Genomic DNA, 17415 nt, shown 5'->3' with positions numbered 1-17415 from the left:
TTGGAGTTTCCCCATTATCTGATTACTCAAGTGCATGAAAACGCGTTAATCAGACTCCTGACAAAATCTGATTTTCTGCAGTTATCGGATTATTGAGTGCATGTAAACGCACTCAATGTCGTCAAACCCCCTCACCCTGCGCTCCTCACCTCCTTGTATCTCCTGTTGAGGGCTCTGTCCTCCAGGACCTGCAGCGTGCAGATGTATTCTGGAGGCAGGAGGTGGTTGAAGGCGCAGAGGCCCTGTCCCAGTTTGATGTAAAGCCCTCCGTTCTGCACAGCTCCTTCCACCATGCCGCTCGCCGCCCGCTGGTGACACGCTGACACGGCAGCCGCGTACTCCGCACTGCTCTGGGGAAAATGACACATTACACACAGATTACATCATATAAACTAACGAGGAAACGATCGGGTTGACTCAGCAAAATTCAGATTTACAGAATTCACCCTCTTACCCCGACTGCAGCCGATCAGTTGCGACATGTTTGGTGTCTGAGGTTTGCTTCTTTAGTTCTAGCAGTGGAACTACAAGGCTAATGTAGCTAACAAGCAATAGAAGAAGCAGCGCATTGGCCCAAACCCTGTGGTGTTCAGTGTCTCTAATAGACTTGATTATGAGGTTTCTGACTCTGTATGACTCACTGTTATCTATAAACATGGACTCAAGTACTATTAGCATAGCTAAAAACTGTAGCAGCCATCTTAAGGCCAGAATTTTGTCTGCATTTAATTGCTAATCGGCTGTTTGACCTGAATTTGGTCTGTACTTTAGTTGCTAATTGGCTAATTGACCTTAATTTTGGTCTGTACTTTAGCTGCTAACTGGCTGTTTGACCTGAATTTGGTCTGTACTTTAGTTGCTAAATCGCTATTTGACCTGAATTTGGTCTGTACTTTAGTTGCTAATCGGCTGTTTGACCTGAATTTGGTCTGTACTTTAGTTGCTAATCGGCTGTTTGACCTGAATTTGGTCTGTACTTTAGCTGCTAATTGGCTGTTTGACCTGAATTTGGTCTGTACTTTAGCTGCTAACTGGCTGTTTGACCTGAATTTGGTCTGTACTTTAGTTGCTAAATCGCTATTTGACCTGAATTTGGTCTGTACTTTAGTTGCTAATCGGCTGTTTGACCTGAATTTGGTCTGTACTTTAGTTGCTAATCGGCTGTTTGACCTGAATTTGGTCTGTACTTTAGCTGCTAATCGGCTGTTTGACCTGAATTTGGTCTGTACTTTAGTTGCTAACTGGCTGTTTGACCTGAATTTGGTCTGTACTTTAGTTGCTAACTGGCTGTTTGACCTGAATTTGGTCTGTACTTTAGTTGCTAATCGGCTGTTTTACCTGAATTTGGTCTGTACTTTAGTTGCTAATCGGCTGTTTTACCTGAATTTTCTGTACTTTAGTTGCTAATCGGCTGTTTTACCTGAATTTGGTCTGTACTTTAGTTGCTAATCGGCTGTTTTACCTGAATTTGGTCTGTACTTTAGTTGCTAATCGGCTGTTTTACCTGAATTTGGTCTGTACTTTAGTTGCTAATCGGCTGTTTTACCTGAATTTGGTCTGTACTTTAGTTGCTAATCGGCTGTTTTACCTGAATTTGGTCTGTACTTTAGTTGCTAACTGGCTGTTTGACCTGAATTTGGTCTGTACTTTAGTTGCTAATCGGCTGTTTTACCTGAATTTGGTATGTACTTTAGTTGCTAATCGGCTGTTTTACCTGAATTTTCTGTACATTAGTTGCTAATTAGCTAAAAGGGGTAGAAATCTCCATCACTTGTTAGCTACATTAGCCTCACAGCTCCAGTGCTTAAACTAAAGAAGCAAACCTCAGACACACATGACTTGGCTAACTGATTCTTTCTGAGGTAAAGTGGGCACCTGTAAATTGGATTTCGCTGTAAGTATTTGAAACCTACTTCGTCCATCCCGCGCAGAACAATATTGGAGGTCCACCAGTAATCTACTGAAATCAGAAGTCCGACATATAACGACCTGGTGGCAGAAAAATAACTAAAATGAGGATTCTCACTGGATTACTGTAGACTGTGTGTAACAAACACATTTACTCTAAGATGTTCGCTCCAATTTGTTCATGCAATTTTTTCATAAACAAATGCTGACAGGAATTAGGATGCAAGTATGAACTGATACTAAACGTAATGTAGTGAATGAAGCTTTTGTTTTGCAGTATCATTAGCCGAACAGAATCAGAATAATTTATTATCCACTTATTAGCTATTTCCATATGCAATGAATTTGTGCTTAAATTTGTGAATAAAATAAAATAATAGCATACAGGGAGCTGTGAGGCAAAAATACCAAAATCAAACTTATTATTTCAGATTTTCCACCATTTTCCATCATCAACATTCCATATGAACTCAGAAGACTCGTGTAGGTTCACTGGTGGTTCTGGATAGTAAATAAAATGTCTATATTTGTGTTGTAGTCATGTCGACCCCGGTTCCTATCAACACCACTAAAGAAGAAATCTGAGTCTCTACAATCAACTATTTTACACCAAACAACTCGGAATGACTTTCCTTATTGACTGAATTATGCAGAAATTAAAAAAACAAATTTTTGGACTTTCTTACAATACAAATTATTATTTCACACACACACACACACACACACACACACACACACACACACATACATATATATATATATATATATATATATATATAACATACTGATTATAACATGTGCAGTCATGTGCTCCTCCTGGTGTGGGTCCAGTTTCTTCACATTAAATTACACACATAAAAGTGTCTCGCTTGCTCGAGTGAACAAGTTCCAAATCCTCACCCACATGCTCTACATGTTAAAATCACAAGGTGTGTTCCTCCATTGTGGCAGAGGTGCTCAAGTGTTCAGCTAGAGATGCCAGTGAAAAAACATGAAGAATTATATTCCATATGCTGAAAAATATCCTTAGACAGTATGGTACACTCTGGAAAACAGCAGCAGCAGTGACAGTTCACTGTACTGTAGCCTTATTAATGCTCCATAATAGTTTTGACAGTAAAAGGGAATACAATGTTATACATGTGCATATATATATATATACACACACACACACACACATAAATTTATTAAGCTAATTGAAAGTAAATCAGTCCTCGGTAGTTCTTTATCAGCTGTCTTTCCAAACATGGCAATTATCACTATTGTGATACATTGAAACACTGTGATAGACTTACTTGTTAATCATCGCCGACATCTGATTACATCACTCGACTGCAGGGGTCGCAACCCAAATGTTAAGAAGAGCCATTTTATAAAGTTTCAACAAAAATCAAACCACCTTGAAAGCCGCAACATTTTATGTCCATTTTACCGTAAATATGTCTCAGTATGTGCTACTGTGTTAGCATAGGCTAAAAAATGTAATATAAATGAAAACTCAGACTTACTTTGCTCTGCTTTAAGCTTTAGCTCAGCTACAGCCACTTTTCTCACATCTCCAGCAGGAAACTTTTCCTCAAAAGTAGAATAGTTTCTTGTATAATGTTAAATTTTTTATGAGACCAAAGTCACTCACAAGCTTCAAGTTCCCGTTCCACCTTAAATGGTGCCTGAGGCACCAGAATGTAAGTGCTGCACCATTTAAGGTGGAATGGGAAAATTCAAACAAGAAGCTGGCAAAAGAGAAGCTGACTTGATCTTTGTGACTTTTTAGTGTTTGTCAGTTTCTCGTTGCAGATTAAACGTATCAGGAAACCAGCTGGAGTGATTATAAACACAAATAAGTCCATTCGTCTCCAAATGATCAATGTTCGTCTTAAATCTCTCTCTTTGCCGTTTCGTTAGCTACTAGCTAGGCAAGATTGTTGTCTGTGTTGCTATGGTGACCAGCAGTCTGCGCTGATTTTCAGGGTTAAAGGGTGAATTAGCAGTTCTACATTAACTCCAGAGTTTAAGACCATTTATTGTTAAACTGTGTTGAACGATCAGCAGAGCTTTATTTTACTGTAAAGGAGGATTATTTTATTTTTACCTACTAATCTGATTCTGCTGTGGAGCCACAACAGGACAGTAAAAGCAGCTCCGGAGCCACACGTTGCTGACTTCTGCCGTACCGCACAGTCCTAATCACAGCCCTGGACTGGGTTTCTCCGGCTCTGCGTACGTCTTTTCTTAAGTTTGTACGTAAAGTCTTCACTAAGTCCTCACTTAACACCAGTTTAGTTTTAAACTACCCATTTACTAAATTCAGTTGCACCAAAAATCATTAAGTTAAGCCTTAACCAAAACCCACTGCGATGAAAACAAGAGGACAGCTTGCACTAACTTTTTGCATTCCATGGAAAAATATACAGTATATAAGAGAACGTTGTGTACAAGTTAACCTCTTATTCACCAGGGTATATTTTGGTTTGTCCAACTGAATTTAGATGACCAAATCATAAGGCAAATTATTCAGTAACTGCATGAAACAACTGTAAATTTGTATCTTATTTATTTATTTTTTGTAAAGGTTCCCCAGAAAAAATGAACAGAAAATGTGTTTTATGATACACATATTGCTATATGCTTACAATTTACTGCTGAAAACCAAAAATCTTCGATGCTCTTTGTATTATTTTATAAAAATAATTTTTACAGAGCAGATCACTGAAGAGACGCCATCTGTTTATAGATTATAGCCCAGATTTGTGGAAAAATGGGTCGACTTTCAGTAGAAAAAAACTCAGTATGTGCTACTGTGTTAGCATAGGCTAAAAAATGTAATATAAATGAAAACTCAGACTTACTTTGCTCTGCTTTAAGCTTTAGCTCAGCTACAGCCACTTTTCTCACATCTCCAGCAGGAAACTTTTCCTCAAAAATAGAATAGTTTCTTGTATAATGTTAAATTTTTTATGAGACCAAAGTCACTCACCAGCTTCAAGTTCCCGTTCCACCTTAAACAGTGCCAGAGGCACCAGAATGTAAGTGCTGCACCATTTAAGGTGGAACGGGAAAATTCAAACAAGAAGCTGGCGAAAGAGAAGCTGACTTGATCTTTGTGACTTTTTAGTGTTTGTCAGTTTCTTGTTGCAGATTAAACGTCCAGATTTGTGAAAAAATGGGTCGACTTTCAGCTTCTTTTATTTTAAGGGTTTAAACATTATTACATTACCCATCTATTTGATCTGAAAGAAGACAGTTACAGCTCTCATACGACACCCACCGTTTGAACATAGCTGATGAAATATGAATGTTATGAAGAATATGATGAAGTGTGTTTTGGAACCACCGGTGGTCCCAAGGAGTTGAAAAGGTTAATCTAAATAAAACCGAACACCCATTGTCTGTTTATTATTTAATATTTCCAACAGACAACCAAATACGCAACTTTTTAAACTATGGTTTCTACCAATCTGGACTGACAGATATAGACTATTTGGCAGCTCCTGTGTCTCACTAAACTGGAGCTGTGGATGACAGCATCATATACAGAGTTAAAACTAGAGCGATGATTAGAGCTGCAAGTAAAATCACAGCATATGGCATTTAGTTTTTAGCTTAGATAACCAAAAAATCATGTTTCCATTGATACTAAGCTAAACATTAAAACTAGTTTATGTAGTGCAACTTGTTTTGATTTAGTAATGCGTAAACCTGAACTTAGTAAACACTTCCATTATAACAAGTCTACGTCTGAACTTACGTACGGCTGGGGCAGCCGGCCCCTGCTGCGCTGTCTGTGAAGACAAACTGTTCTCCACGGTTCCAGCTGCAGTACCTGCTCCAGGCTCTGACTGATTTGGTTGGCTGTGGTGAAATTAAAGTGTAAGAGAGAAAACGTTCTTTACCTGCAGAAGCGCCCGACTCCCTCCACTAATATCCTCATCCTCCGCTGGTCTTTGGGATCAGAGACAGCGTACTGCACCCCCACCGCTAACGGCACGCCCACCGACACGCCAATCAGCAGCTTCCTCAGCGGCCTGCGACTCCTCGCGGTCCTGCAGGAACAAAAATGTGCATAGTGATTTAGGCAAGCAGTTAGCACCATGCTAAATGGCAGGGTATGAGCAGAGCGACAATAAGGGGATCTGGCTCCTTCCTATTTCCCTCGTTATATCAAAAAGCGAGCGAGACCTCCATGAATGGGATATGAATGGAGCTCAACGGCTAAAAATGAAAAGTTAAAATAGTTTCTAATCACCTTCCTTTAATTATAGAGAGTAGAAGGATGTATTTCACTAAAAAAGCAAAGAAAACTCACCTGTATGTTTCCTTTTTCTACAGCAAACGGGTTTTAGGCAGCAGGACACTAACATTACCGCTACTGAGTGCTGATTGGTTAGCATTACTGCTACTGAGTGCTGATCGGTTAACATTACTGCTACTGAACGCTGATTTGTTAGCATTACTGCTACTGAGCGCTGATTTGTTAGCATTACTGCTACTGAGTGCTGATTGGTTAACATTACTGCTACTGAACGCTGATTTGTTAGCATTACTGCTACTGAGCGCTGATTTGTTAGCATTACTGCTACTGAGTGCTGATTGGTTAACATAACTGCTACTGAGAGCTGATTGGTTAACATTACTGCTACTGAGCGCTGATTTGTTAGCATTACTGCTACTGAGCGCTGATTTGTTAGCATTACTGCTACTGAGTGCTGATTGGTTAGCATTACTGCTACTGAGTGCTGATTTATTAGCATAACTGCTACTGAGTGCTGATTGGTTAACATTACTGCTACTGAGTGCTAATTGATTGGCATCACTACTACTGAGTGCTGATTGGTTAGCATTACTGCTACTGAGTGCTGATTGGTCAGCATTACTGCTACTGAGTGCTCATTGGTTAACATTACTGCTACTGAGAGCTGACTGATTGGCATCACCACTACTGAGTGCTGACTGATTGGCACCATTACTACTGAGTGCTAATTAGCATTACTGCTACTGAGTGCTGATTGGTTGGTGAGCGGAGCAGCTCATTGGCTGTTCGTGCTCACTGACCTTATGAACGTAAATAAGCTGCTGTTATAAACTCCTTTAACTCGAGTTCAAAATCTCTTAAAAATGTAAAAGCGGTGTTAAGATGTTTTATGCTGCTCTGTGTTCAGGAATTTAATGTATTATTTTACATTAAAAATGTTTAAGCATTTATAAACTATGATTTTGCTCAAATGCTCCATCTTAAACCATTCACTTTGGACTCGCTTGCTAGCGCCCTCTAGAGTCTGAGAAACCCAGAAGATAGAGTGGTGATTCTCCTCTATAGACGTTCTCAGGTATAAGCTTCCTTTACCTGTTAGCTACATCAGCCTCACAGCTCCAGCGCTAAAACTAAAGAAGCAAACTTCAGATACAGAACATGCCGATCCCCCCCCCCACTAAAGGCCTACCTGTGTGAGCTGAAGGACCTGTGCAGCAGCAGTCGGGGGTTCATGGGACTCGAACACTTCTGGAGCAGCGCCAAGTGACGCCGGCACAGCCGTAACTGAAAACATACAGAGAGACCGCAGTTAGAAATTGTTTGCTTATTATTTTTTCAGCCCAATTAACTGATATACAGAATAAAGATTTATTCATATACTCAAACATTATCATACAAATGGACATGCATGCCTTATGTATTTTATGCATTTATTGTATATACTGTGTTGTTTATTTGTTTTTTTTATTTAAAAGCCTGCAAATTAAAAGGACTGCAAATTAGCTTTAGCTAGACGCCCTATATGCATTGCATGTGCTGCATTTTATGAAACAATGTTTGTCTTTTCCCTGTCAAATAAACAAAAAAGAATAAATAAATAATAAATACAAATATGTGATCAGTTTCATATCATGATTATTTTGAGAAAGTAAGGCATTACTTGACATAATAAGTCAGAAAACAGAAAAAATAAGTGATTATTTTGACAAGTTGTCCCCAGGTGTGTTCTCTGCTCATGAGATCAGATCTGGCCCAAGGAGACTAATGAATAGACGGTTGCAACACTTTTTATAAAGCAACAAAAAATCCACGTTTAATTGTGTGTAGTAATTACATGTAATCGGAAAAATGGGCACTGTGAAGCTGGTTTAACACGGTGAAACTTTGGTCGCTTGAAACCTTCAGAAAGCTAAACTGCGTGTGAGCTGTATCATGTAAAACGTCCTGCAACTCACCTGAAACCCAGCTGCAAAAGTTACACACGTGTCAACTTCATGAAACAAGTTTCAAGAGAAATCAAAACAGCACTAATGCTCCACGTGATCACGTCAAACACCACACTTTCAAGTGAGTGCGTTCACTGGATCAATGGACAAGAAAATAAAACAGAAGATGGTTATTGTGTGGTTGAATTGGGTCAGCCCCCCCCCATAAATTCTTATGTAAATTATTTAAATTACATCTTACGGATGACCTTATAGCAAGAACGAGGGGGTACATCAAAAATAAGAGATGCTAATTTGGATAACTAATGAGGTAACAGAATGTGTTGCATGAAACTTTGATTGTTTTTGAGTTGCTTTGTCTGGCTACCAAACTGCATGGAAATTATGTTGCAGGCAACTCACAACATGCAACTAGTTGCACAAAAGTTTCATTGTGTGAAGTCAGCTTTGGACCAGGGCTGCCCAAAGTGCGGCCTGCAGTTTGAGATCGCCTTTTAGGAAGCTACCCTAACCTCACCCCCCGTCCAATGAGCGAATAAACATAATTTTATACTATACTCCGAACAGTGTTAGTGTGTGTTGCGCTGGTCTGAGTGGATCAGACACATCAGTGCTGCTGGAGTTTTTAAACACCTCAGCGTCACTGCTGGACTGAGAATAGTCCACCAACCAAAAAACCAACACAAACTGTGCAGCAGCAGATGAGCTATCGTCTCTGACTTTACTTCTACAAGGTGGACTGACAAGGTAGGAGTGTCTAATAGAGTGGACAGTGAGTGGACACAGTGTTTAAAAACTCCAGCAGCACTGCTGTCTGATCCACTCGCACCAGTGCAACACACACTAACACACCACCACCACGTCAGTGTTACTGCAGTGCTGAGAATGATCCACCACCCAAATAGTACCTGCTCTGTGAGGGTCCATGGGGGTTCTGACCACTGAAGAACAGGGTAAAAGGGGGCTAACAAAGTATCAGAGAAACAGATGGACTACAGTCTGTAACTGTAGAACTACAAAGTGCACCTATATAGTAAGTGGAGCTGATAAAATGGACAATGAGCGCAGAAACAAGGAGGTGGGCATGATGTTATGCCTGATTGGTGTATTTAACTTATGAAATTCTTTTTTCTTCCTTCTAAAATTGTATTTTTTCAGTATTTTAGTAAGAAAACCATTAAAAAAAACTCTTTAAAGTATATCATTTTGTCTTTTTGGCCCTCGGCCCACCACAAACACTGCACTTTCAAGACCAAAAGAGTTTGGACACCCCTTCAGTAGACCAACCAGAACTAGTTCTGTGGCATATTTTTACTAAATACAGCAGCTGGACATGAAAAGGTTACTGATAATCTGATTAGCTCTTTTCAGACTATGAGGAAAGCGCTGCTCTCCTCCTCAGTCTCCTCAGAGTTTGCATCACTCTGTATGTTTGTGATGTCACTCAGAGGTTCAAGGGCATTGTGGGAAAACTAACAGGGCGGAAAGTTTCTTCGTGCACAAGAGAAACAATAACAGCGGCCGACCGGTACAAAAACAGCTCGTCCGGTAATCACGGGCTCGTGTTTTGACAAGGCCCCCCCGATGAGGTGGGGGTCGGGGGGGTGGTGTTCACTCCAAGGCCGCACAGAGTGGATAATTTGGACGGCATCAGCATCGAGAACAGAGCGTCTCGAATCAGCTTTAATCGCTCAGCAGCTCTCAGTGTCACGGCCTTCACTCAGCCTTCAACCTCCACCTGAGTGACGCCATCTGACCACTGACTCACCATCACCAGTAAACATTTATACAACTTATACGATAATAACGACGACAATAATAATAATAATAATAATAATAGATACATAATTATACATTAAAGGATCAGCACCGTCATAAATAACAGACTGTCTGTCTCTGAATGTTCCACATGGTTCTTTAGGGTTGTGTAATGCAGGTTTGACTAAAGTACTGAAAGTTCAGAAGATCAGAAGTGCTGAAGCAGCAGAAAACAGATCTTTACCAACTTTGTTTTTTCATGATTCTGTTGTTTTCATTGCTAGTACTACAGCATTTTTTTTAAATTAGTCATTATTTTATTACTATTTTAATTTTTTTTAATGTATTTAAAATTTATATTATTCTTATTCTTCTTCTTATTATTATTATTTTTACCGCAACAACTTTTTCCTAATTTTTCTTAATTTTTTCCCGCTTTTATATTCATGTACTTAAATGTACTTTTTTATCTCTGTCTTTTAACCCTCTGTGAGCTGCATTTATTTGCATAATGTGCTTTACAATAAGCCTCTTCTTCTTCTGCTTTTTTATATACATTATATATATGTATTTATATATATATACAGCAATATATATTTATACACATGTATATCTTTCTGAAGAAAACCTTGCATCTCCATTTTTGTCATAATTTGAAAATGCCTGTTGTTCTTTACATTGTGTGTATGATGAATGGACTAAAAGAAATGACCCAAAATGACCTGGGAAAAAAGTCTGGTTCCATTGACTTCCATTAAAAGTAAAGTAGGTTTTTTCCTTTTCCTGTAAAGTTACCATTTTGGAGATTCAAGGGTTTCTTCCGACAACAGTGATTTTATCTATCTATCTATCTATCTATCTATCTATATATATATATATAAAAAAGTCATTGATGTAATAATAATGATAATAATAATACATCATTAAATCTAAAAGTTATTTCTGTAATTGTGCTAATAATAATAAGGAGTATATTAAAAGTCAAAATAATATAGCAGCGCTCGACGCTGCTGCCTGTAACATTTCACATATCAGTCACTAAAACTGCGGTTCATTCCATCATAAACACAACATACAGTTGTATGCAAAAGTTTAAGCTCCCCTGGTCAAATTCCATACATTTGTTGAGTGTAACTAAGTGAACACGTCTTCTACAGAAACACACTTCTGCACATTTTAACACACTTTTATTTTTTCCGACATGTTGAATTCAGTAAATAAATAAATAAATAAATAATGAGAAATGGTGCAGTAAAATTAGCAGAAACGTGCCGGTGGAGGATGCGTTAACCTACTTCCCCTTAGAAAATCAACAAAAATATGCAGTTTGAACAGGGAGACGCTGAACACTCGCTCATCTCACCTCAGTTCAGTCTGAATCGCCCGATAAAGTCTTTCTTGCCAAACCTGCTTTTAGAACTGAAATGGAAATTAAAACTCAGTGAAAGACCTTTAAGATCTGCACGGCGCCCCTGAGGCGACACTGGGATTATTCTTTATTATACAACAGCCAGAAATGAACCCAACACCATTCGCCAAACTAAATGGGCTGTAAGATGCTTTACAGACTGGCTGGAACAAAACAACATTAATACTGATCTGGCAAAAACTGACCAAACTGAGCTGAACTTGATATTGTGGCAGTTTTATGGCTCAGTCTGATTTGGTCAGACTCTGAAGATCAGACTACACGTTTGGCGAATGGTGTTGGGTTCATTTCTGGCTGATTCCAGGTTGTTTAGCTGTTCTTCTGTCTCAGCTGCCGACTGAAAAGCTGCTCAGTGGTGATGACAGTTTGGGAGTTTAGTGTGAGGAGCTGGAGAACGAACTGCCGGCTGTGCAGCGAGTGGGCGGAGCTCGTTACTCTGACGTAGCAACAAGCTGCTCGTTAAGGAACTATAATTTGGTGAAGGAACTGCGAACATTAAAACATATTAAACGCCGCGTTCACGGCCCAGTTTATTAATTTATTACTGTATTTATTTAACTGTTGTATAAAAGCAATAGAACACTCGAGGAGTGTGTTATCGCCAATAACATCACGGCGGTGATGATCTACGGCGACCAAATCAAGGCTGTGATGGTATTTCACGATAACACACTCCTCTCGGGTTCCACTGCTTGAATAAGGCTTGGCCTCAGATTACTATATCAAGGCCACAGGTTAGTACAATGAGGTCACAAGTTGTGATTCTCATAAACTGTGGCCTCAGTATATTAATTTGTGGCCTCAGTATAGCAAACTGTAGCCTCAACATAGTAAACTGTGACCTCAACACAGTAATTTGAGGTCTCAACATAGTAAATTGTGACCTCTATATAGTATAATGTGGCATAAATAAGTCGTAGCCTCAACATAGTAAATTGTCAGAGGATCCACTGCTGGAGAACCTCAGTTCCTCTCACAGTCAGTGAGAAGATCCACTGCTGGAGAACCTCAGTTCCACAGACAGTTAGTGAGAGGATCCACTGCAGGAGAACCTCAGTTCTTCAGGCAGTTAGTGAGAGGATCCACTGCAGGAGAACCTAAGTTAAGATAGTCAGTCAGAGGAACGATGCTGGAGAACCTCAGTTCCTCAGACAGTCAGTGAGAGGATCCACTGCTGGAGAACCTCAGTTCCTCAGACAGTCAGTGAGAGGATCCACTGCTGGAGAACCTCAGTTCCTCAGACAGTCAGTGAGAGGATCCACTGCTGGAGAACCTCAGTGACCGGTCACTATGAAGCGGAGCTGCTGAATGAGAAAGTTCTGCAGATCTTCATCAGCTCCGCCGCTGCTGTGAGTCGGTTCTGCTGGAGGTTCTGCCGACTCGTGGCAGAGTTTAAACCCTCAGACAGCGGCGGGTTTACAGCTGCCGGTAAGCGCGACCCCGGCTTTGCTTCTCTAGCGGAGCGGCAGGAAGGTCGCAGTTCAGGGCAGTTAGCTTAGCTTATCTTAGCCAGCCAGACAAACCCGCCCGGTTAGCTGAGCTGAGTCAGTCCAAACCGACCGAGATTAACCGTTTAACCGGACAGAGTAAAGTCAGAGCCTCACCGTGCGGAACGGGTCTCCTGCCATCCTCCCCCGTCAGAGCGCTGAGCTGTTCCGAGCCGAAACGACCTCTCAGCGCCGCCTGGACTCGTTAGCTTCTCAGCGGCGCTGTGTCAAAAACCGCCTCCGAGCAGAAGCGCTTTCCGGCGGCGACATTCTCTGACGGAGCACCGAGACCGAGCAGCGTTCAAGCGCTCTAGAACTGGGAGGTTTCTCCCTGAGAGGCACTGTTAGTTCTACACAAGGAGACCAAGTTTTTATACAATAATGGCAATACAAGATATTTTTATTATATATATATATATATATATATATATATATATATATATATATATATATATATATATATAATAAAAATGTGACCTTAATGTAGTAATTTGTGGGCTCAATATAGTAAATTGCGGATTAATATATTTTGTGGCCACACCTTAGTAAAAATAATCACCATCAACAAAAATAATAACCACAAATCACCTCAGGCACTGCAGAGGCTCTGTAGATCTGACAGACAGGGCATTAAACGGTTTTTCTGAACCTCAGACAGTCAGTCAGAGGATCCACTGCGGGAGAACCTCAGTTCCTCAGGCAGTCAGTCAGAGGATCCACTGCGGGAGAACCTCAGTTCAGACAATCCGTTTTTTCTTACTCTTCGCCCATTTTGTGTTCTTTTTTTTAAAAGTTGGTACATAATATTTATATACACTTTTGAAAAGAGGGTTCTTCAAGGGTTCTTTGGTAAAGACAATGGTTCTGTTTAGAATGTTCTGGATGGTTCTTTTTGCATGGTGAAATGGTTCTTCAGACTGATGGAGAATGTGTTGTATGTGGTTCTGTATATCACCAAAAAGGGTTCTGCTACTGTTACAATGTGAAGCTTGTAGAAGAAGAACCCTTTTCAGTGCTACACAGAGCCATTTTCAAAAAGGTTTTATATAGAACCGTATACAGCAAATAATATGGTTTTATATATATATATATATATATATATATATATATATATATATATATATATATATAACAAATGTGAAACTCTAAAACTCCTTTCAAACATTTAATCTCTAATAACTTCCACTCTGCAACTGTTTTAGAAGATTTAGTTTTATGTTTTTATTAGTTTTTTTTAACTTGTTTTCTTTGTTGATTTTTTATTTTTATTATTATTGGAGTCATTTAGTTGATATTTTTATCGTATTATTATTGTTGTTGTTGTTCTTTCTATCTTTGTATTGTTTTCTATTTTATCTTTTTTCTTATTCTACCTAATAGCTTTATTTGATTGTTTTGATTTGTTAGTTTTATTTGTCTTAAAGTTTCCTAAAGTTTATTTGTGTTCTGTACTGTTTTATTACTTTTTTGATAGCATTCATTTTCACTGTTATACTTTTAATATCATAATTTATATTTGCTCTTTTCAGTCCGTTGTTTGTGTATAACTCTTGGCCACATTTTAAATGAGGATCACCCTCAAAATGTACTCTTTATTTGTTTAAATACAGTTTGATTGATTGATCATTAACTGATTGTAACAAACGTTAAAAATTCCAGGAGAACTTGAACGCGGCTCTGTTGCTTATATTGGATTTGGTTTTGGCGGCCTCTAGCGGACAAACGAGAGACAGCAGCTGTCGAGCAAAGAGAGCATCGATAACAGCGTGGAAGCTTGTTTTTTACATCAAAAATAACTTTTTATTGCCAAGAGGAGCCCAAAACCCTCAATTTACAGAGAAATACTGATAAATAATCGTATAAAAAGAGCCAGTTTGGACAAACCTGATGGAATAAGTGTTTTTACTTTGATATAAAGGCTCATGTTTACATGCTACAGTGCTTTTTAATACAAATTATTCCACCTGTCTGATCCTCCACTGATTATCATGCTACTAGGAAGGCACTTTTAGTGCAGTTAGGATGGTCCATCTGTGCATCAGCGATAGGTTTGCTATTTTGGGGTAGATTGTATCTTGTTAAATGATTTTTGTGTTGCACAGCGGTGGACAAAATAATGGAAACACCAGAATAAACCCTGGCTGGTGTTAACTGCACTGTTCTGTATAAGCCAGTTAAAGTTGCTATGAAACTACTTTACTTTTCCGGCACTTTACACACTTTAAACAGTACCAGAATTCTCAAAACCTGTTGCTGCTTCTCTGATTTAACGCTCCTGCAGTTCAGTCTGACTGTCCGGCCTTTTTGACCGTTGGCAGCTTTTGTCATTAACTTAATTAAGCAGCTGAAGTCCTTTATCATGTGGTGTTTCTGTTATTCTGTCCGTATCCTGCAAATTAACAACTTTGGTTATACTATCGTTGCATTATATACATTATTAAAAGGGAAATTTGACTTATTTTTCAAAAATTCTACATCATTCAGTTATTGATTCAGAGTGGTTTGGTGTGAAATGGTTTGGATTTCTTTACAGTGGTAGTGATAGGAACTAGGGGTCGCCATGACTACAACACAGATATAGACATTTTATTTACTATCCAGAACCACCAGTGAACCTACACGAGTCTTCTGAGCTTATATGGAATGTTGATGATGGAAAATAGTGGAAAATCTGAAATAATAAGTTTTCTTTGGGGACTATTTTGCCTCACAACGCCCTGCATATCATGTATTCCTCCACCACGAATGGATTTGAAGGCCGAAATCTTCTCAAAAGTATCGTAAAACAGTGTCTCAGTCATCAGACAGTGAATTCATAACCATTTCATGTAGTAACTTTCTGTGAGGGAGCTTTTAGAGGTGGACGTCTGGTTCCTATCACAGTTAACGGGCAGATCTAGCAGGGCAGAAATTTCACTGACTTGAGGCAGAGGTGGCATCCTGTGACGGTGCCACGCTTCAAGTCACTGAGCTCTTCAGTGCGACCCTCTACTGCCAGTGTTCGTCTATGGAGACTTACACCCGAACTTAATAATCAGGAGGGGTGTCCACATACTTTTGGCCATATTGTGGCTGCATTATGATTTAATCTGTTGTGCATGAAGTCTTTTTGCACCCTTTGCATTTTGCTGACACCTGTCCATACAGGACATACACTGACTGTAAACATAGTTAACTGCACAACTATGTGATTCATTATGTTAATTACATTTGTATAATACAGCAAAATGAACGTGATTACTCTACTCCTCAGGGTTCAATAAAAATACAACATCACAGAAACATTTTGTAAAAAGTCTTTATTATTTAAAGAATATAAATCTACAAAGTGAGTATTGAATAATCACTCATAAAACTGTTGTATAAAACAAAATTGCTGTATTACAAATTGAATAGATAATGCTGTATAAAAGGCTTTACATGCACTAATGACATTCAGAGCACCTACTTCACTGTGGAAATCAATAACACTCCCCACCTGCGCGCTGACCGCCGGACTCCACCGGCGCTACAGACGCCAGGACACATCGTTTCCATAACACAAAACGCACAGGAGTAATATACGCACTGCTAACATGACGCATACAGATTCTCCAAAACATAGAAAAGTAACCTGCATACAAAATAACAACAAAACACAAGATTGTTCATGTTTACAAACATATGATACAATAAAAGCAATTACAATGAAAGTAAGTATGAGTGATATTTGGGAGATTACAGATTGCACTTCTGTTTTAATGGCTGCTGGATTATCTCCTCAACACGAACCTCGTACAGCACCAGATGAACGAACACCAGCGCCGGGTCACATAGAACAGCTTAAGAAATGTTTACTTCAGAAAACCCTTAAAGAAAAGCGCCGACTGTCTCCTGTAAAAGTGTAAACACTCCTGCTAAATTACATGTATTGTTGATTTTCTAAGTGGAAAAATAAGTTAAGATGTCCTCCACAGAGAACACTCACATTTTTCTGCAGATTTTAGGCACAATTTCTATTTGCTGACACGTTTTGTTTTATTTTCCCCCAGTATATTAAATTCAGTAAATAAACAGTAACTGTGTATTATAATGTGCAGCAGTGTGTCTCTGTAGAGGATGTGTGACTTATTTACACTCAGAAAAAAATCCAACAAATATGGAATTTGATGAGGGGTGCACAAACTTTTGCACGTGACTGTATATCCCATTTTCTGTGTATTTAATATAAAGTTTGTATAGTTTTACACAGCAAATTCATTTTCATATTTTTTTCAACCACTCCTTATCTTTTATAATTAAACAGGCTTTTTTTGTTACTGTGCCTTTAAGACTGATATATGTAAATGAGCTCTGTTCTCATTGGCTATCCTGTACTATTCCTCTTCCAAAAAAAAACAAAAAAAAAAAACAAACAATACAAAACCAGCCAGGCTGAAATACTGCTCACAGCTTCAGTGTGAATGGGCGGGGCTAAACCGCCGTAGGTTGAACAGGTATAAACGCATTTGCTTTTGTGACATCACAAAAACAACGGATTCAGAACGGGCTGTTTTTGAAGTTTAGCTTCCATATATGGACTTTAGGGACTGAGGAGAGAAGGACAGAGTTTAAAACGTTGATAATGTTTACATATTAAATTCCTCAGCGAGAAAC

The 17415-nt window shown here is 39.1% G+C and overlaps 1 protein-coding gene across 1 annotated transcript in view; it reads right to left on the bottom strand.

Moving 5' to 3' along the window:
- The window catches only part of adck5 (aarF domain containing kinase 5), a 30433-nt gene extending 17383 nt beyond the window's left edge, over positions 1-13050 (bottom strand). Inside the window, exons 1-5 of the mRNA XM_036565872.1 lie at positions 12898-13050; positions 7350-7444; positions 5802-5951; positions 1914-1989; positions 150-350 (exon numbers count right to left, since the gene is read on the bottom strand). Coding sequence (XP_036421765.1) covers positions 150-350; positions 1914-1989; positions 5802-5951; positions 7350-7444; positions 12898-12921 — 546 coding nt within the window. The 5' untranslated portion in view covers positions 12922-13050. The remainder of the gene's footprint in view (positions 1-149; positions 351-1913; positions 1990-5801; positions 5952-7349; positions 7445-12897) is intronic.
- Between the last annotated feature and the right edge of the window lie 4365 nt (positions 13051-17415).

Source organism: Colossoma macropomum, unplaced genomic scaffold (assembly GCF_904425465.1).
Source record: "Colossoma macropomum unplaced genomic scaffold, Colossoma_macropomum, whole genome shotgun sequence".
Classification (NCBI taxonomy): Eukaryota; Metazoa; Chordata; class Actinopteri; order Characiformes; family Serrasalmidae; genus Colossoma; species Colossoma macropomum.
The sequence above is the reverse complement of the archived record's forward strand: the minus strand, read 5'-3'. Positions and strand labels throughout refer to the sequence as shown.